This window comes from Maylandia zebra, linkage group LG1 (assembly GCF_041146795.1).
Source record: "Maylandia zebra isolate NMK-2024a linkage group LG1, Mzebra_GT3a, whole genome shotgun sequence".
In the NCBI taxonomy this organism is placed as follows: domain Eukaryota; kingdom Metazoa; phylum Chordata; class Actinopteri; order Cichliformes; family Cichlidae; genus Maylandia; species Maylandia zebra.
In genome coordinates this window covers 11,198,295-11,219,312 of record NC_135167.1, presented here as the reverse complement: position 1 = coordinate 11,219,312, position 21,018 = coordinate 11,198,295, and the positions used below count along the sequence as shown (strand labels likewise).

General features: G+C 41.0%; 1 protein-coding gene across 5 annotated transcripts in view; it reads right to left on the bottom strand.

The window, feature by feature from the left end:
• The window catches only part of shf (Src homology 2 domain containing F), a 94,820-nt gene extending 76,558 nt beyond the window's left edge, over nt 1-18,262 (bottom strand). Inside the window, exons 1-2 of one of the 5 annotated variants that reach the window (XM_076878888.1) lie at nt 17,445-18,262; nt 3,018-3,150 (exon numbers count right to left, since the gene is read on the bottom strand). In XM_076878888.1, the coding sequence (XP_076735003.1) occupies nt 3,018-3,150; nt 17,445-17,876 (565 nt within the window). In that variant the 5' untranslated portion in view covers nt 17,877-18,262. The remainder of the gene's footprint in view (nt 1-3,017; nt 3,151-17,444) is intronic. The other 4 variants (XM_076878919.1, XM_004539626.3, XM_004539627.3 and 1 more) reach the window with 4 other exon arrangements.
• Nucleotides 18,263-21,018: the final 2,756 nt, after the last annotated feature.

Below are 21,018 nucleotides of genomic sequence, written 5' to 3'. Positions count from 1 at the left end.
TTGAATGAAAACGACGGAATTTGAATGAAAACGACGGAATTTGAATGAAAACGACATGAAAACGACGGAATTTGAATGAAAACGACATGAAAACGACGGAATTTGAATGAAAACGACATGAAAACAACGGAATTTGAATGAAAACGACATGAAAACAACGGAATTTGAATGAAAACGACAGAATTTGAATGAAAACGACATGAAAACAACGGAATTTGAATGAAAACGACAGAATTTGAATGAAAACGACATGAAAACAACGGAATTTGAATGAAAACGACAGAATTTGAATGAAAACGACAGAATTTGAATGAAAACGACATGAAAACAACGGAATTTGAATGAAAACGACATGAAAACAACGGAATTTGAATGAAAACGACAGAATTTGAATGAAAACGACATGAAAACAACAGCATCTGAATGAAAACAACAGCATCTGAATGAAAACAACAGCATCTGAATGAAAACAACGGAATTTCAATGAAATGAATAGAATTTGAATGAAAACAATGGAAGTTTAAAACAAACAGAATTAGAATGAAAACAACGGAATTAAAATTAATTGGAAAGATGTTTTCATAAGAGACTATTTTACACACAACTTTGAGTTTGCAAGTTGAGACGGTTACGGTCCATTTTATGAGAAGGTAGACAGACCATTTTATAGACGGTATAAATTTGGCCAGCAGTAATTAAATAATTAAAACTTGCTTTGACAGTCATAAATAGAAAAGTTTGTGTTGTGCTGGCATGTTTAGGGTTTGGTGTCCATCTGCACCCATCTGTGGAACCAGTAGTGACATAATTAGACAGAATTAGGGTCAAAAGGACCTCTTTTGCTAGAGTGCAGCAGTCTGTGCAATAGTTCCTCCTTCTCCTGTTAGCTGATGAAATTCTGAGTGTGCAGCTCTGCCTGACTAAGATGCTGTCAGAACGAAAGATGCAGCAATTACTCTATAGCATAGCCAGTATGTTGATGCATTGGTGCGTGCATCCGGCCTTGCACAGTGGGAGAAAGTGAAAGAGCCTGACCCTCATATCTCTGAGACGCCCTTGGGTGAGGCATTTGACCCCCAACTGTACCAGTGGGGCTGTAGTGTGCAGCTTCCAAGTTTGAATCTGGAATTTGGTAGCTGTGTGAATATGGAGGAAAGCATTTACTAAAAAGATTATTCATCCCCAGTGTTTCTTCTATACTTGGTTCTGTGCAAAGGTCTTGAGCCACCCATAATTTCTTTATATATTTTGCCAGGGGAATAGGTGCAGCGATTTACTGCAACATCCGCAAACATACATGGAAATACAGGGTATAAGGCAAAAACAGAGTTTGTACATTTCTGATATTTGCTACGATCGCCTCTGCTGTTCAACACAGCCTGAACCTGAAGCTTTCTTGTGGTTTCTTTAAGTGGACTTCATGAATACATCTCTTAAAAGACAGTCAAAATGTATTTTCTCTTTGGATGTTGCTTGGCTTTTGTTCCATTCTGTGTCAAGATGATCCTATACTGTTGAGGTCCTGACTCTGGGGAGGCCAATCCAAGGGTTTTTTATCTATCCAGGTATGCTTTTACTGCATCACAAGAACATCTCGCTTCTGGGCATCAAAATATAAACGATCGAAGGGGATGTTCAAGACTTTTGCACAGCGCTGTATGTGGCCAGTATGTTAAATGTAATAACTTCTTTCATGTCCCTGATGGCATCCATTGAGGAAATAGCAATCCAAGGACTTTGAATATTAAAATATAGACAGTAAGTATATATAGATCTCTTCAAAGCTCTCTTTATACAACACCCCACCAAAAAATGGCAATCAATACATATAAAAAATGAAAGCAGGAAGCCTGAAAATAACACCACCTCAGGTTACAAAGATAGCAACGACCAGAAAAATAAAGTGAAAACTTAATTGAATCAAACAGACAGCTACTGCCAGAATAGAACTGTTTGTCAATATAGCCAAATGCAGAGCTGTGTCAAGTAAAATTTATAAAGCAGCCAAGAACTTGGAATAAGCTCAAGATTCTAGCGATACCACAAGTCTTGTTGAAATTTCTTTTTTCCTTTTACGGCTTTCTCATTCCGAGAGAGGAGATTTATCCTGAGTTTTTGTACTCTGCAGAGGCAAAGACTCGGCCAGAGGTCAAACCAGTAAGACAGATAAAAACAAGAGATTGTCTGGAGGCCCATTAAAACAAAATTGTTGTAGAGGGACAGAGACATTCACGTCCTGCCTCCGTGGTAGCAAATGGAGCAATGTAAGGGCTGGTTAGAGGAAACAGTATACGGATCATATGTCTGTGGATCGGGACTATCATATACAATACCTTTTAGTCAATTCACAGTTCCAAATCTGCTATTCATATTTTCCATCATTCTCATCTTGGATACTAAAGTCAGTAAAAGAGAGGAAAACAGCTGCCACTTGTTTTGTTTGCTTAAAGATATTTCCTCAGTTCTCTTTTTCCTTGTGCATATTCCTTGCTCTTTGTCACCGCTTTGCTCAGCCACAGGATGAACGTGCAGTGACGAAGCCATATGGGGAATGTGGTTAGACTAAATTCTTGTGTTAGCACACAGCTATTGTTGTCGAGAATTTTAAAAAAAGCCTTCCTGGAAATCACAGCAAGCGGTTGTCTCCGTGTCTGCACAGTTCAATGAAAAATATATACATATCAAATCTCCTTCTCCTAGAAGCATTGCATCATTTAAATCCTTGCATGATTTTTTTCTTATGGGCAAAATCACAGCTTTTGAAAATGGTTTGACATCTTTTGTGACACACTAGTCATTTATGCTCTGCTGCACCTGTCTTGTAAAATGGCATCAGGGCATCTGAGCCTCTTCATTAATTCATATAACCTCATCACACTGCATATTAATGACCACTCCACTACAATAAGTCCTTAACTTGTGATTACTGCAGGTGTGGAGAGGGTTAGAAACAGTCATGTGACACATGCGGACACACAAAAGGGTGACTAGAGAGAAGATTTAACATGTTGACCTACCTGCCATCATCTTCTGGGCTTCGTATGGCTCCATGTAACCATCGTTCTCAGTTGTCACTTTTTCTGTGGTGGTCTGAGTGCCGCCAGCCTGCTCGGCATCAAAAGGGTCCGCGTAGTCTTCAAGAATAATGAGCTGTAGGAGATTTTTAAAAAAAGAAAAGAAATAAGGTCAGGTTGAAGGAGAGAAAAAGTTTGAAAGAGCAACCGGGGAACACTGCTGAACACTCAACATGAGTATGGTGCTTTGTGACAGACACCACTTTGGCCCCGGACAGTACCAAGCAATATCCACTGAGGCAAGCCAGAGAATAAAGGGTGAAATACATAAATAATGCCCCACCTCTGCATGCCCCAGCACACCGCCACAATGCCTCAGCTTTTAGCCTTACAGCACACTCTGCTACTGCTGGTTTGCCTAATTATATGATAGCCTTGTGACAGGCCTACATTTCAAAAGTAGAGGAAAGAAGACCACAACTGCTCAACTTTCTTAAGAGAAACAATTTGGCAGATTTATCCCGAGCTGGCAGTGAGCCACGGCTAATTGCAGTCTTGCTTTTTTGCTGAGCATTTTGTGCAGTGGATGGCAATTAGGTGGATGTCCTGAGACCCAGAAATACAGCTCAAACCTTTAGGGAGCAAAGCTAGCCCACTTGTACAGTGCCTTGGGGGGATATTGCTTTCCTTGAAATGTTTGCTTCATTTATGAGCACACCACTTCAAAACTATGGACCTTGAATTTGAAAGGATATAAACTCCCATTTGAACCATCTGTCCTCTTGAGCACTGGCTCTAATAAGGGTGTGTGACTGAGGTCATTTGGACCAGTGGCTAGAAAACGCACTTTTTCTCTGGAGCCTCTGTCTGCTCCTACCAATCAGTGGTTACAAGAGAAGAGAAGGGCAGGGCAGTGCGTGTTACGTAATCTGAAAACATGTTAGTAAAAGGGCCTTTTTTTTTTTTTTTTTTTTTTAAAGGTCAGTGCACAAACAAGAAAACACCTAAATGACTGTGTGAATATGTACGACTGGCACTACACCCAATGAGTCATGTGTAACAGGAAGGGATTTGGTCTCATTATAAACAAGCTCATCACTCATCTGGTGGATGGGAGCGGGAGGGGCAGAGTGGAGGTGGACTGAGGCTCATGCTCGCCATGCTGTGCCTCCACCGAGCCAGCGTTCTTTTGAGAGAAACCTCTGTCCATTTTTGCCGCAGAGAAAGCATACTCCCCGAAAGCCAACTCCATATCCAGGCCACCCATGAGAGTGCCACACACACACACACACACACACACACACACACACACACACACACACACACACACACACACACACACACACACACACACACACACACACCTGCCAACCCTCAGGGAAGAAAATGCACAGATACACCCTCAAAATTTGTGCCAGAAACGCAGGAATTTTAACATCATCGATCAAGGTTAAGTATCATTTAATGCAGTCACACATTAAAAAAAAAGAAGAAAAAGACATCTTGAAAAGTTTCCAAGTATTAAATGCAAGTTCACTGTCTAGGGATAATTTGTAAGCTGCTTAGTGACAGGGAAACGCTGGCAGGTATATTCCTGCTCAGATCATCCTCACTATATGTGGATTAGGCTATAATAGCATAGAAAGTAAAGCACCGCGGATGTGTTCATAGCAGCTACTCTGAGTTAAATCTGCTTTCTTCAGTATTCACTCTCCATCTGTTTGGGGAAAATAACTAGGACTTTTCTTCTGCCACAACATAATTATGGGTTCCTTGAATGTTTTGCTGCTGTGAATTCAAACAGCGGGAAAAATCCAATACAAACATCGTCCTGGTTTGTTTTTGCGCTGCAAAAGATATACATATTTACAGAAAAGCGAGATTAAAATTCAGGCAGTCTGATAAGTGACATCTTTGCAGCCCAAGAGACCCTAAAATTATGCATCAGATCCAGTATCATTACCATCTTGCACCTTCTTGCTTGAAAACAGCCATCGGTAATCATATTATGTGGCAAATCCACTTCAGACACAGAAACTACAAACACAGCCAAAATCTAAGAATAAGTAACCCTCATTAATAAAAACGGGATTCTCCTTAATGGCAAACAAGTCCAGTAGATATCTTACTGTGGTTTACTTATTGCAGCAGAGTGACTCTTAAAGTGACTTTAAAAGGTGTATCATTCATTTACATAACTGCTTTCCTCCAGATGAATTCACTTTAACACAATACAACTGCACAGCAATGTACGAGTACAAGCTAGAGCTCCCATGTTCACATAGCAAAAACTATACTATACTGTATGTTTACTCCTAGCAGTGTGTTAGCAGAGCTCCCTGCTTGAACTCAATCACCTTACCACTTAATGCACCTTCATCATGGGCCAAAGGATGTTTGAGCAAATTTCAGGAAATAATGGCAATCACTCGAGTAATGCGTGGAACCACACCAAATGCATGACATCATACTTTGCCTTTCCTGTTGACATAATGTAGGACAAATAAAGGCTGGGCACAAAACTTCTGAAAGAGAGGGGATGGATGCGATCGTGGATAGAAACCAAAGCCATCATTTGAGATTTAAACGCCATCCTTTGTTTTGCCAGAAGCTTGAATTTAAATTAATCAGTCTTGCAGTCTACCAGTGCTTAATGTTCAAGGCTTCAAAATGTTAGCTGTTTAACAAAGATAGTAGCATAGCACGGGTGGGCAGAGAAAGCAAAACACTTCACTCAAACGTAAGCATCATTTTACCTTCCTAAACTACAAACATAAAACAGCTATGTGCAATCAGTGATAAGTGGGCCTTGAATTCTTCTTCTCTGCTTATCTGCAGGAGCTTTCAGTATTTCAAAAACCCTTTAAATAATTTAAAACATTCTGTTTTGGAGCTACAATCAAGAAATCTGTTGGACGGATTAAAGGGATGCATCCACACTTGTGATTAACAGTACTATTAATCATGATCTCTCATTCCTGCTCATAAGTGCTTGTCATAATGATTTGCATGGTAAAGTGCATGTATATATGAGGCTCAAAGCTGGGAAGTAAAAGGTTTTTCGGCATGTTGCTTGTGTTTGTATTTCAGTTAGAACCGAATGTGAACTCATCTTTTTTTAATTCAAAACCAAACTTAAGTATCAGACCAACTAGTTTTCAGTTTCCCCACCAATATCAAATGAAACTATGTAGTACTGATATATCGAGGTCATCAGTTAAGTTTCATTTTGAGTTATAAGGCAAAATCTCATTAAAAAGAGTGACACTGAGCTGTTTGATAAATACCTCACGGAAAATTGTAGACTATATGATCATTATTATTATTTTGGTCTTTAGACCAGTAATGTGTACACGTATGGTATTTTATTGTCATCCATAAGCTGGTAAGAACATTATGAATTTCATCCCACGCAGGTCATTGTTTTGCACTTGGAGATCTCTAAACTACTCACAGTCAGATAAAGTCTATTTGGTGCCATCATACAAGCCCTGCAGTCCAATTCAAGATAGGACAGAGGAGGTGGTTAATATATCCAAATTGTTCCAATGTGTTCTTCTTGTCCCACTGCACTAATGACTACTTGTCAGTAGGACGAACAAGGGGCTTTGAGGAGAGGGGTGCTAGAGAGCAGTGGCGTCGCCTGGGGACACACCATCTGCCTTACGGCATGCCAGGGTGTGTCAAGACTGCAGCCAAGCCACACTTGTCATGAAAGTAAAATTCCCCCCTCAGCACAAGACTGCAGTGCCTCCATATATCAGGTCTTTGCTAAGCTGTGATGTAAGTCTATATAAATCTCACAAAGCCACCTGACGGGCTTAGGCCATGTCCCTGTGGTATCTAGGTCCTTTACTGGTCTGCAGCATAGAGAGAGAACTCACTCAATTACTTTCATTCCACAGTTCAGATTTCGGCTGGCCACGTCTTATACCTGCCAGAGCTCTGGCAGGTATAAGACGTGGCCAAGGAGATAGCAACAGACTTCTTGAACTGCACTGCGGCTCTCAGGCGATGAAGCCGACTTCAAATCAGTGGGAACAGAGGGAGAACATTAGCAATGGAGGGAGGCTATAATAGGCACCTGCCACTTTGGCTCAATGTCCGTGATGCTAGAGCTTCTAGGATTACACTTTGATTTTACCCTGGTCTTCCATTAGAAGTGAGAAAGCGCAGGCTGCGATCCTCCAGCAGTCTTAAAGCATAATGTGTTTAGTCGGCTCATCAGATAATCAAGAACAAAAGAATCCAAACGAAAAAAATTGAAATCCACAAACTGCATTAGATGAAATTTGAGCACAAATGGTTTAAGGGCAACACAATAGATCGCTGAATACTGAGCAAGCTACATGTCCATTGTTGGCATTTTACAACCCTAATCCATCAGCAAATGGATGGTTTTTTCAGGAAACAGAAAAAAAAAAGACTTTAACCATAAAAAAAAAGAGGAAAATTGGGATTAACACCACTCCTGTTAAATAAACGCAAGCAGAGTGATGATATTAATGTCATATACACATGAGGAATAGAATGCATCAGAGGCTAGTCAGGGTTCAAGCCCTATAACTACCACAAAAGTCAGCAGGCTGCAGAAAGAGGGAGAAGGGAAAAGAAAAGAAAAACGAAAGAGGACTGACGTGTGTGATTTATGTCTCGCGCCACAAGGGATTTCAGCCACCGATAACCTAATACAAGTCTGTGCTTAGTGGGTCAATTGCATTAAGGCATTTCAAAAGGCTTCTTTGTTCTTGTTGCTCTTTTGTTCTTCGGTGTAACAAAAAAAGGAAAACATGCCACTATTTAAAGAACAGTCAAGTTAAAGAATATAGGAGGGGAGGGGAGAAAAGACAAAAGCTGAGGAGACACTATTGGAGACTGACTTGTATAAAGAATGCTTTCTCCTGTGGGGTGGAAAAAAATGTTCATGTAAATCCAAACTCAGCAAGCTGTACCTCATTGAAATGCCTCTGCTGATAGCTCTCCCACCTTATCGTTGTCTATAAACACAGGATGAATGCTGTGTGGGCAGTCATCCTAAGATAACGTGGCTACATTTCCCCCCCCCCCCAAAGAACATACCAGTGAGAAACACTCCCTCAAGGCAATTTATTTAAGCAAAAGCGATCACAGGCTCTCTGTTGACATAACACAGTTACCATCAATAAGATACTTTTATGTTTCTAAGAAGCAAGCACAAATCTGGTTACATTTCATTGAAAGCCCCTTGTGCAGTCCTGAGCTTTGCTGGGTTCTGCATCTCCCAAATAGATTAGGTAGATGGAAAACTGGCTTTGCCTCTAAAGGAGAGACGGTGCAGGAGTGCAGTTCCTACCATACAGGCCTGACATTAATGAAACTTTATTGAAATGTTTCCTAAGAAACATGGTTGCTGTTAGAGCATTTTGCCTCTTTGGAAGCTTTGAAGAGCGATGTGCATCCTTTAAAGGCCTGCTTAGGAGTCTGCAGGGGTACCTAATCAAATTAATATATTTGCTCTAAAGGCGCTGCCTTGCAATCAGTCACAAGCTACTGCAGTCCATGCAGCAATGAAGAGCACTTCAGTGGAAATAAACAAAAACCCTGTTTATTTCAAGGTGTGTTCATTTGATTTGCTTTTAATCTAATTGGAGAATCAGTCGAGAGCAGCAATTCAGTGTCAGTAAACATGCATCAGCAAGGCAAGAAAAAAAAATGGAGACTTCGAAGGAAACAAGATAAAAGCACCCCCCACACTTCTTCAGAGCATTTATAGCCTGATCAGGAGTCGCGCTGTAAAATAAACAGAAGCCCCTTTCATTTTCTTTTCATAGCACCATTTAGTGTACCAGCAGCTACTATTAGCATACTCAAAAATACTGCAGCCCATGCACAGCCATCAGTTGTGCACGTGTCGTCCTCAGACATCTGCATTGTGGGTGCTGACTTATTTATTACACCCCACCCCTGTTAAGATTTAGACCACATTAAAATGTTGTTCTGATCTCTGCACTCTTGCCCATGTGGAGCGGCTTTCGCACGCCAGCTAGGGTGAAGCTGGTTCTTTTGGCACAAGTGATTTAGGCTGTTGTTAATCATGGTTTGCATGGGAATGCTTCCAGATGCAGCAACAGCAAAACTGATACCATGCGTCACAATTCAGTGGAGAGACAATCCGGCAATGTAGAAAACAGTTGAGTCAGAAAGGAAGGGGATGTAAAAGATATCAAGTACACCTGGATCGTCCCCACACCGGCACTGTGAGAGCACCATTAACTGTGCAGTGAAATAAAGACAGAGGAAGAAATACAACTGTCAACCACAATGACAGCAAGTAAAAATGACAGAAGACTATGTTATTTTTACCTTTTCGTGATCTTTTTTCAGCTCAGAGTACACGTTCTGGAAGTTCTTTGTGAGCTCATGAGAATCAACTTGGATAGTTGATACTCATGAGTAATGTGGACTGATAACGAACACTTTTGGGAGTGATCAAGGCCTTGCTGAAACCCATCTCAATGTGTGCATTTGTGCAACTTGAGCAGACACACTTGTGCAGTGTTTGTAGGTTTTAAATATGGTATGTTTTATATCTGTATAGCATGTGCCTTTATACTAAAGGTTTAACTATGTTCAGCAAGTCTAATCAGCTGCTAGTGACCCAGAAAAGCACACATTTCACACTTTAACATCACCACCTGTGAGTAGACTTCTTTACTAAGACAACTGCCAATCATGAGTATCAAATCATTTGCCTTCCTTATCCCATTTACAAGTGGATTAGGATTCTCACAGATCCTAATTCAATAAGGGAGATTATTGAATTATTAGACATTATTACCTTCCCCAAAAGCATCTTTAAAAGCAAATGAGAGTAGGCTATAGAACCTCTACACTCTAAACTGCATTTTGGTTGTACTTAACACAGAACACTGCAACCTCGACCACAATAATAGGGCAATTTAAACAATCGCTCCAATTAAAGCTGTCTTGTGCCTTTTCCTAATTTTATGTAGAATGCTCACAAAATTAACTTGAAACAAAAGCTTGTTCTCAGTGATTATAATAATTATTAAGCCAGTCATCGTTAGCTATTGAAAAAAATGTATGGCTTTTTGTAGCGACTTGTTGGGGGAAGCTCAAAAAGTCAGAAGAAAGACAGTGTAAGAAAATAATTTGGTGGCATTGGAAAAAGGCAAGAAGTAAGGGTTTAAATTAAGATTCAGAAATCATCCAAACAAGCTACAATGTGACATTTAAGCCACTAAACAATCAATTTTACAGGTCAAAAAGTAAGTAGATATAAGCATGTTTTATGACATGGTCTCTTATATTAATTGCTCAAACAACATTTCCTGCGGATCTACCTGCGGATCTACTCCACGAATAGTATCCAGTGTGGATTATTTCACATATATAAAGAGCTAAATCTGCACCCCCACTTTTCTGCAATTACCTACTCTTTCCCGATCTCCTGATAAATGCATATGCATAGTTTGTTAGCAGAAAACACCCCAACCTGTCCCCAAGGATCCCCTTCATTGAAACGCACTCCACACAGCCACTTAAAAACTCCAGCGAGGGGAAGGGAGGGGGGGGGGGGGGGGGGGGGGGAGAAGCCAGCGGGTTGCACCCTGTAGAGGGGACGCTGCTTTTAATATGTGACAGATATTCAAGATTAAGTACTTGACGACACGCTTGACAAAATCCAATTTCCTTTCTCTGTCCCCATCCTTGTGTGATAGATTTATTGGCAGTGTTTCTGCTACATACACTAAGTGGTGCCACACAAGAGTCAAGAATAATTCAGGTACTGTGATGGAATGTAGGAATTTTCATTAAATATGATAATTCTGTGCTAGTGTGAACAAACAATTTGTCCTCAACACTACAGGCATTACGATATAATGCCTCGGTTTTAAGATATAAGAATAATTTAAGATGGAAAGAAAAAGTTGTCTGCCCACTGAATGTTTATGCTGGCATTTGCAGTGAAAATGCAATATGCTCCCATTTGATGGTTTTATCATAATGTACATGTAAAAAAAAACGCCATATTTTAGTGATAGCTTCTATAAGACAAAGTGACAAACAGGAGAATAGGGCTTCATGTAATAACACGATGGGATCCACAGGGAAAGAAGCTTTGATTATGAAAGTGTGATTCACTGAGCAGGGAGGAAAACAAAACGCACTGGCGGCGTTAAACAAAGCTAGAAATGTTTTCACGCTATGTGAGGATGAGCTGACTGAGACTGGGAGCTCTGTGGCCTCAGATTGCCTCTGCTTGGTGAGGATGTACTAAGGTTGCTATACACTGCCCACTGTGACAATAGAGCTAGCGCAGGGTGGAGTTCCATACCGCTGCTATTGCTACGCGGCTTCCCACCTCTCTAAGGAGCATAGCGAACGGCAAGAAAGGCTACGTTCAGATGGTTGAGGAACAGTCACTACTCTGTTTCAACAAAGTTATGTGCCTTTTGCCACTTGAAACTTTCAGAATTCTCAAGTAAAAACAGCCACCAGGAGCATTTTATTAAAAGAGGGAAAAGCAGAATAGGCAGCCAGAAAAGAGGGGCAAGCACAAACTTGTCAAGTTAAAAAGGGAATGTCACCAAGTTGTAAACACTTCCTGTCAGGAAGGGAGCACTTCCTTAATCCTGGAGCAACCAAGCCACTCTGCATTTGCTACCATACAACTTCAGACAGTGGTTTAATTCTATTCCTTTAATCTTATCACCAAAACAACTGATTAAAAAAAACAAACAAACAGACTAATTTTAAGAAACAAAAGGAGTAAAACACTATCTTGTCTGCATAAATGATGCAGTAGCATTACAGCAGTTCTATTTCTTTTACTCAAATCTTCTCTCATTCAAAGAATGCATGAAATGAAAAGTCTGGAATCCCGCTCAGAAGAAATGGAAGTGTTCGGCTTCCTGGTGGGCACTTAGATCACAGGGCAGCTCTGTTTGCAAGACGGAAGTCTGGCTGCCTCCTGCAGTGTGACACAAAAACAACAGCAGCCACTTGCATGCACCAAATTAGAAAAGAAAAGAAAAAAAGCAAATCAGTCTATCTCTAGGACCTCTACAGCAAGGCAAAAAAAATAACTATTTGGTTACAGATGAAGTTTGCATGGCTTTTAAATCAGAGTTAGAGTGAGCTTGCAAAAATACGGCAAAAAGCCACTGCTTTATGCAAATTCTCTCTTTGTGTCTCAGATGGCATGCAAACTCATTTGTTTCTCTTTTAATCTGTGTGTGACGATCTGCCTGCAGACCAGGGCTGCCTGCTTGTACACTCAGCTACACACACTGTCATTAAACAAAACAGAGCCATGTGTCTACAACTCCCTAGCCGCCAGAGCTGCAGCACTAGTCTGCAGGCTAATTGTGACCTGGTGGAACTATACGACTGATGTTTCGGCGCAAAGCTGGAAAAAGCAAATCGAGCAACAAACACAACAGACTCCATCGGGACTCTTTAAAGTGGGAGGAAGGTTCCCTGTTGGAGAGAAAAGAAAATGAGCAAACAATGGCTAAGGGCCATTATTCCCGAGGCCTACAACTTTTATGCGCACGTGGTGGGATGGCTGGGGAAAAAAAACAAAAAACAAAAAATCCACTTTAGCCATGGCTAGTTATTACACTCAATGATGTTAGCTTACAATGTCATGATGTAAATTAAATGGATTTGTGTTTCCACCAAAATGATATCTTGACAAAAGGCAAAACCTTTCCATACTTTAAAAGAGTAACTGTTACATGATGGCTCACATCTTCCACAACAAGATGACCTCATACTGTTTTAGACGAGGTGGAGCTTAAACATTTGAGTTGTTAAACTCAGTGATCCTTCCTTCCGTTCAAAGAGCCCTTCTAAGATTCTTGTTCAGGTCAGGAATGCATTGTAAAGCTCTGTTATCAACAACAATAGAGCATAGAAACGGTGAGTATAAAAAATGTTTGGAATGAAAGACTACATCTGTGGCAGAGGGCAAATAAAACTTATTATTGGACAGTATGATTAAAAAAAAAATGCTGTAGATGCTTAGCATAACTCAGGAAATTCAAGGCATTCCTGAGCCCTTTAGTGGATACATGGGTCAAAGTGGAAATGAAGAAAACACTCTTACAATCAAGCTTGGCATATCTCACCAGTAACATCACTGTCTAGTCCTCATTGCTATGATTCAGAAAAGCCATAACAACACGCAAACTTAATTATGTGACACAGTTTAACACAATTTATCAAAATAGTGAGTCACAATGTGCCCGCAACTACCGAGCATGATTATGAGAAACAGCAGCTGCAAAACACAAGACAGCACGACACAGCTTTCACACCAATCTGTTGATTATTTCAACTTGGGCATAAAATTGTCACAGCAGTGGAAAAAAAACAACAAAAAACACCACACATCCCTTTTTAGTACTGCTATACAATAATTCCATTATACTATATTTATTCAACAATTCAACATACGAAAGACATGACTTTAAGATATATTCTTCCAACTGAGCGAACACAAATAGGTTCGTGAAAGACTAGAGAAACAGCTGCCAAACCGCACTGCTCCAACAACCAGTCAGGCCTGCTATCAACCTCGCCAGCCTCCGTCTGATACAAAAAGCCAGAGAACTGCAAGTAAAAGGTGAGCTATAACAAAACATGATGGGCTCTCATGTTTTCATCCATTTTCTGGCTCCCTGAAGAAAAGCACTCTCGCAGACCCAGGTGATATTGATGTTTGTGCTTGACATTTTTCCTATCACTGGCAGAGATGAGACCGTGAAAGGCCAGTGGGATGCATTTATACAACTCCACTGATGTCTGGAGTGCCAGGGTGAAAGGCCAAGCGGAAATATTCAGGGTGTGGGGAAATGAAGCTGAGCGGAGATTAAACATGCACTACCGGCAGTGTAATGTGCATGCAGTCCAGACAGTCTGACCAATGCAAAAGACAAGGAAATGTGTCGGTAGGAGTATATGAACTCGTACCAAGTTTGATGTTTTTGCATTCCCGACCTTTTTATAGTAATACAATCCCTAAACTTTACCCCAAGACAACAGCTATACGTGAATGCTATGGTAAAGTTAAAAAAAATAAGAAATAGCACATTAACTTTTCCCAAGCTGATCACTTTTAATGCATATGGCTGATAAGATTGGATTTTAACCCTAGCAAATGTAGGAATCTCTGTGTATCAGTCTCTCATTGCGTTTATCGACAACTGTTCACCAATCCAGTTCAGATACAAGGGAACATATTAATGGGAACTTGAGTAAAAGCAGTGACAAGTGATTTTTTTTTTTTTTTTGGGGGGGGGGGGGGGGGGCTGTACTATCTGTTGGTAATGGAAGACACTAGCAGCACATAGTACGTTCTTATATCCTCCAAGAATGCGAAAAACACTACCGATCTTGGGAGGGTATACCACAGTTTTTTCTCCTCCAGCAAAATCTATTGAAATTCAGAGTGAGGTCTTGTAAAAAGGTGCACAGAAGGAAAATAAGCATAGAGGATATCTGTCTATCCAGATGCCTCTGCAGGCTGCACAACAACTGTCTGCAAGTCTGATCCAACTACTCATTTCTATAGACAGAAATACAAGCTGGCTTGTGGGATCACTGAATCAAAGGTACTACGGGCAGTAAAAAGAGCCAAAGTTAGATGGAACAGCCGTTTCCCAGGTGCATTGACAGATACCGATGATGACAGGCACCACTCCGCCCAGATGGAGCACCCTGTCAGCTCTCCGTTATTGCTTTTGTTTACACATTTTCAAATGGAGCTCATCACCACTTTTGGGTGTCCTTGAGAGAAGTTAAGTTAGTGCTGAGTAGAGCGATGAGCTGGGAGATGAGGCCTTTAATTATCTCCAAGGCAGGATGATAATTGATCATCTCTCTCAGCTCACTGTACCATGAAGGGCTTGGCATCATTAAAAACAAAATGCATCACAATACTTTGAAAATATTAATCTATGAGTTAAACGCCATAGTCTGCATAAAACTCCATGTTAAAAGTGCAAATCAAAGTAAGCGCAAAAAGATTATTTGAAATTTTATGAGATGAAATGGAACACTTTGAAATTGTAAGAATAGATACAGTGTTCTCACTTCAGAAAATTCACTCCACTCTGCTATTGGCATTTCAGGCATTAGGCAAGCAGTGATATAATTAGAATTCATGAGTCAAGTAATTAAAACATCAATGTAACTGAGCAGTGCTGTTAAGGCACTTGTGCGCTTTTTACAGAGTCTCCTAGCAGTCAGCATTTAGTCTGCAGCAAGACAAATAACTATCACTATGACTGGGAATCTACGCTTAGATATGTGCTACAAGGTGGAAACACACTTCTTTTTATCATTATGCAGATACCCCTACATTTGTGGTAACACAATGCCTAAAGAAAAATAGCTATGAAACTGTTAAACACGAAGAACTCACAAAGACGACCACCTACCTTTAACCTCTTAACATTAGGCTTACTGCAGAGATTGATGGAACACACAACTTCATTAACAGCATTTTTAAAATCCACACCAGGAGAATCCCTTTAACAAGGATTTACAAAAATTACCGTGGCCGGCAACAGTCGGAAAAGAAATCCTCAGCTTCCACACAAAATGTAATCCTCACAAAAGCCTCACAATGCTCTTTCAGGAAGTTAAGGAGCGTAGCTTACGGCATTTCAAGGGCTTTTCTCCAAATTTCTCATCCATCATTTAGAGAAGTAAATATATGGGACATACCCGTGTTTTTTTGTGGGGGAAAGATTTGTGAAACAGTGTAATATTTTTTGGCAGCTATTTTTGCTACTTCATCTCACTCCTCTCTCCGTTACTGCACGTTTTTATTGAAACTTCATCACCTGACAAGAAAGCCTTAAAAACCTTCTCTTGACATACTGCTTAAGCTCCCCAGCTGTCAGTATTGATTTAGCTCATCTATAACACCAAACATGCTTCTCGGCGTGAGGTATTTAGCCCATACTATGCCATCAATTGTCTGTACATTAAAGCCATGTGTGCACATATGGGGAGAGAGGTGAAGCACAGATGCAAGTGTAATTCTAAATTAGTGAGATCTAAATAAGCTTCAATTAACAAGAGACAACTGTAATTTCTTTAATCAGCTAGAACAGCTGCAGTGCCTGGTTAAAACTGTGTATTTTCATTTCCTGCTTTTTCTTCTGATAACACATAGCTGCCTGATTCTCAAACCGGCATACCAAGTTAATGAGGTCTGATAAAAAAAATAGGAAAAAAAAGAAAACGAGCTGACAGTGTGGGAAAACAAACACTGAAACAGAATATCATTTTATGAGTTTCACTTGGTTCCTGTTTTTTGTGTTGAGGGTATATGGGAAATTCAGGGGATGGTAACAATCTTCTTGCGCGTCATTAAACCTGGACTTCCTTCGCGCAACACTCTTGTGGCAGGCTGCAGACACACTGGAGTATAAATGAAAGTGTTGAACACTCCAAATGTCACAAGACAAGTGTGAAAGGTGCTGGAGGAAGTAACATGCAGGTGAAGCCAAGAGGCATGCAAAAATTTTATAAGAGAGGTGACTGAGGCGTGCTCTGAGTTATGAGCACAGGTTTCAGTTAACAAGGTATGCAGAGACTGAAAATATTCTTAAGCTGGATCAATCTTATAAAACCACATGTCCTTACGCCCACTAATACCAAACATCTCAGCTTTCTCCAAATAAGCCCAGTGCATGGATTCCTGAGAAGCCTGGCATGACAGCATGCTCCAAGGCACAGCGTGTTGTCTGGCTGTCAGTCTCCACATTCACTCTGAGAAAGTTAAAAAAGCAAAAGGTGCGAAGTATGTGCTGGCAGAGCCAGGAGAGGATCAAATTAGAGCATAATATATCCATAAACTCATCACAAGTAATTTCCCTCTAAGACAGCAGGCTTTACTGCAATGAACATTCGCTAAATTGGTCTGTCTAGATAAACAAGATTAGATTAAAGTTAAATTAAAGCCACTGTCGAGATCACAGTTGCTCGAGAAGAAGCTACAGATGGGCTGACAGCAGTGCGTCTGCACGTGAAGGCTCAAAAGGTGAGCGAAAGATCATTTTTTGCATTAAAATGAAAACCGGGCATATCAGCTGACAAACTGAGCTATTTATCATACGGCATACAGTCTCTGTGGTGTAGCTTTTTACAGGGGCTGATGGCGCAATTCTGGTGGAAAGCCGTTGTGCGATTGTGATAACAAGTTCTGCCGGTTGTGACGATTAATTCCTCACAGCAGTAAAGTGCCATGTTCACCACACACGTTTTCCCTTGAGTAAAGTTTTAAGCGAAATAGCTCTAATTTGGTTTTGAGGGAAACGATTTGTTCACATACAAATATTAGTGGGAGGCAGAAAGTTGTTGCTCTGTATACGACTCGGGGGCAGGCTGAAAGGACCAAACTTTACCCACCTTCTCCTTGTTGTCGAGGTCCGAGGGAGGTGAAGTAGGAGATTTAACGCTCCCTACGGGGACAGCCTGGGTGACCGTGACACCCCCGCCGGGAGCTGGGCTGCTCTTTTCGATTGTTTCCACCTTGATAAGTCGGTGCTTTGGTGACACATACTTGATATCCGGTGACCCCACAGTGTTCAAGCTCGGGGGGAATGAGATATTTCCACCTGGAGTGTACGGATCCTCGAAATCCAGGTCCTTTTGTAGTTTGTAGGCAGCGAGGATGTCCGGCTGAGCGGGACTCGGAAAGGTGGTCCCGGAGCTTGTTTGTTGGAAGCCAGGCGCACCGGGCACACCGGTGTGACAGTGTCTGTAGTCCGGTTTCGGAGGAGCCGGTGGTGGTGTTTTGGTAGTTTTGAATCCTAGGTGCTCCTTGAACCACTTGGCCATGCTGCCAGTTCATCGCTCTCAAATCAATTCATGTAGTTTAGTTCCACCTTTCGTGCCAGAGCAGCCCGAGTCTGGTCATCAGTGAGGGATTCTCGGGTCACACGCGGCCAGCCGACTGGCTTCGGAGCGTGTCGCCAGTCTCGTGCGACTCTGGCGGTCCAAAGAGGACTGCGCGAGCCGGCCAAAGAATAGCTACAGGCACTTTCTGATCTGCCCTGCCGCAACTCTGTCCCCGTCACACACACGCACACACTCTCGCGCGCACACACGCCGCTGTCGCTCTAAGCGCTCGGCTGCGACCCACGTCAGGTTTAAGCAACATACGAGCGCTTGTGCAAGAGGAACACACGCCCCCCCACTCCTCCACAACCTGCCCTCCCTACCTGAGAACACTGCACTGCCACCTACCGGACTTCGGGAAGCTTATCGTAACCGTCGAAAGCACAATCGCACCTCTGTGTACTAACCAAGTAGAGTCTAATCTCTAGCTTGTCTCTCTATTGGCATCCATGAGGACATGTTCTGGTAAATGCAGAGCATGTCTGAGCTTCTGGGTGTGAGGCAGCCGTTGAATAACACAGGGAGGTTTCTTAAACTTACTGCTGGTCCTTGACAATACTTGATGAATCGCTTGCTGCCATATAGTTGGAACGGTTTATGTTGACTTTGAGGTAGCTTACCAGTGAAATTGAGTCATTAAAATAAATAGGACCTGTCCCATTCTTGTGCAGTTGTCCAGACATATAAAGCAGTATTAAAAAGAGACCTTTTTTCACCAGTGGAGCTCAAGGGTAAACTGTCATTTGCTTATTCTTGTTGCTCTTTTGTCCAGATGGCCACTGCAGTGCGTTTTAATTGCAAACTGCATTGCAAATGACCAGCCAGAGCCTGAACTAAAATTGCGTACCTTCCTGCTAAGTCCATTATACAAATCCACGGGTAGAGGATGTGATTTGTTTAAAGGAACAATACAAGTAAACATCTCTCTCCAATGTGTCTTTCAATCTATTTGACTGATAGGGTTTTGGGGCCACAACACTAATTGCCTTTGCAATAGGAGGACAGATGAAAAAAAAAAAGTCCCATTCCACCTCCCAGAGACAGCAACAGTCTGCATTAATGGGAGTCCTGGCTGCAGCGCAGCAGGTTTTTATGAAGCAATATTTCTTTTTAATAACACCACACACATAGCCTTGAGCAAGTCATGGTGTGCAGATCAGAGTTTAACCCTGGCAGGCCCCTGGGAGAGACAACTCCATGCTCTAGAGATCAAAACTAAATCTATTATTTCTGTCCTGAAATTCTGCCATTTCTGCACAATCGACTTGCAAAAAAAAAAATAAAAAAAAATCTGACCATTGTAATTCCCGTGCACTTTACGAGGACAATTTTACCTTGCCGCCAGGGCATTGAACTGATCAGCTAGTGTATTATGCATTTAAAAAATCTTTAAAAGACAAGGAATGGGTTGGGATAGGCTTAGTTATTGCAGCACTGTTCTTTTATTTCTGGGAAAAATAGCCTTTCAAACAGAAGAAGACAATAATTTAGCCCTCAGGTATATTTCAAGTTTGCCTTTACAGTACACACTGCATGTTTAACTGCTCTGCTGCATTTATTCGGACTCACAATGTAATAAGTACAGAGAGTGATGCTAGCTAATAACCTGTCTCCTCCTATAGGTCTAAGAGGATCAGTGTTAGGCAAGAGCAGGTGTGTCATTTAGGTTGCCAGGCTTGATATTACAGATCCTTTGTCCCACTGCTGCAAATGCATTCACCAGTTTTCTCCGGCTGCCTTCAACAACACTATTTAAAATGCAAACCCTGTAATCCAGCACCTCATAGGATTCAAATAGAGTCTTATGGAGCCTTCAAAAGCAGGGTTTGATAAAAATTAATTTCTGAAGATATAGTATTGAGGCTCCAGCCTCCCCACAGCCCTGGTAAATAACCTGAAGAAAGGTGATGTACGTATGGATGGATATATAGGATCCTGCTTAAACCATAGTATTAAAACCGTGTCAGAAATGTTGGTAGTTTATTGGCAAAAATATGAGTACTTCTCACAAGAACAGACAGAAAAACCTTTCATACTTACAGAAGTGACAACCCCTTCTTTAAAAGAAATGGACTGAGTCAGAATTTCGGCAGTGTTTGATTAATATGCTAAACTGCTTACATTCCCACATTTGCATTTAATCTAAAAGGGAATCTGTTAGTCTAGTGATCATTTGATACTGCACAAGTTATTTGCTGTCTAAATGAACTGCGAGTATCATCAACAAAGTGCTACTAATTAAAAACAAGTTACTTAGAGGATCTGGTGCAAACTTTCCTTTCATCGAGGTGACAGTAATAGGGGTGTTAGCATGGCAGGATTTTCATCTACAGAGTTCAGACAAGATGACAGCTTAGGTTTGCTCCAGGTGAATATTAATGCATTCAGGAGTTACTGCTGGCAACTCAAATGTTTGATATGCAGTGCAAGACATATGACAAGTTTATTTTCCTCTTTACATCTGCTGGCTCTGAAAATGTGGGAAGAGAAAATGCCCCAGTGACGGCTGAAAAAAATAAGAAAAACTTTAAAAAGTCATATCAACTAAACATGAAACTAGGCTATGTAGTCTCCATTTTTATATTTTTAGAGTTTCATTTAACTTAATGTTTTGTGTTAAGATACAACAGTTTTTATAGACAGTTCAGCATCTTCTAAGCTCACTGTTTTCAATATTGTAATTGCATGTTTTATTATCACAACAGCTCAGCAATAACTACTCGCAAATCCTTTAAAAATGTTTTTGGTAGCATTTAAGCTTTGCATATGAAAAGAAGCTGGTAATCCTTCTCACTTATGCTGTGAATCTGTGAAATAAACCAGCTGAAAAGAAATTACAGTATGTGAAAAATTGCTGAGGAAATAACTGAAGCACTCTATATAAATATGTATGTTTATGTTCAGTTTGACTAATACATTTCTCAGTGGTAATGAGCAAAATCCAAGATGACATGAAAACAGCTTAAAAGAATCCTAATCATATTTGCATGCAAAACACACTGTTGTCATGCTAAATTGTGCTGTAGCACACAAGACCATTGTTGGCTTCCTGACACCTAAAATAAATGTAGCAAACACACAC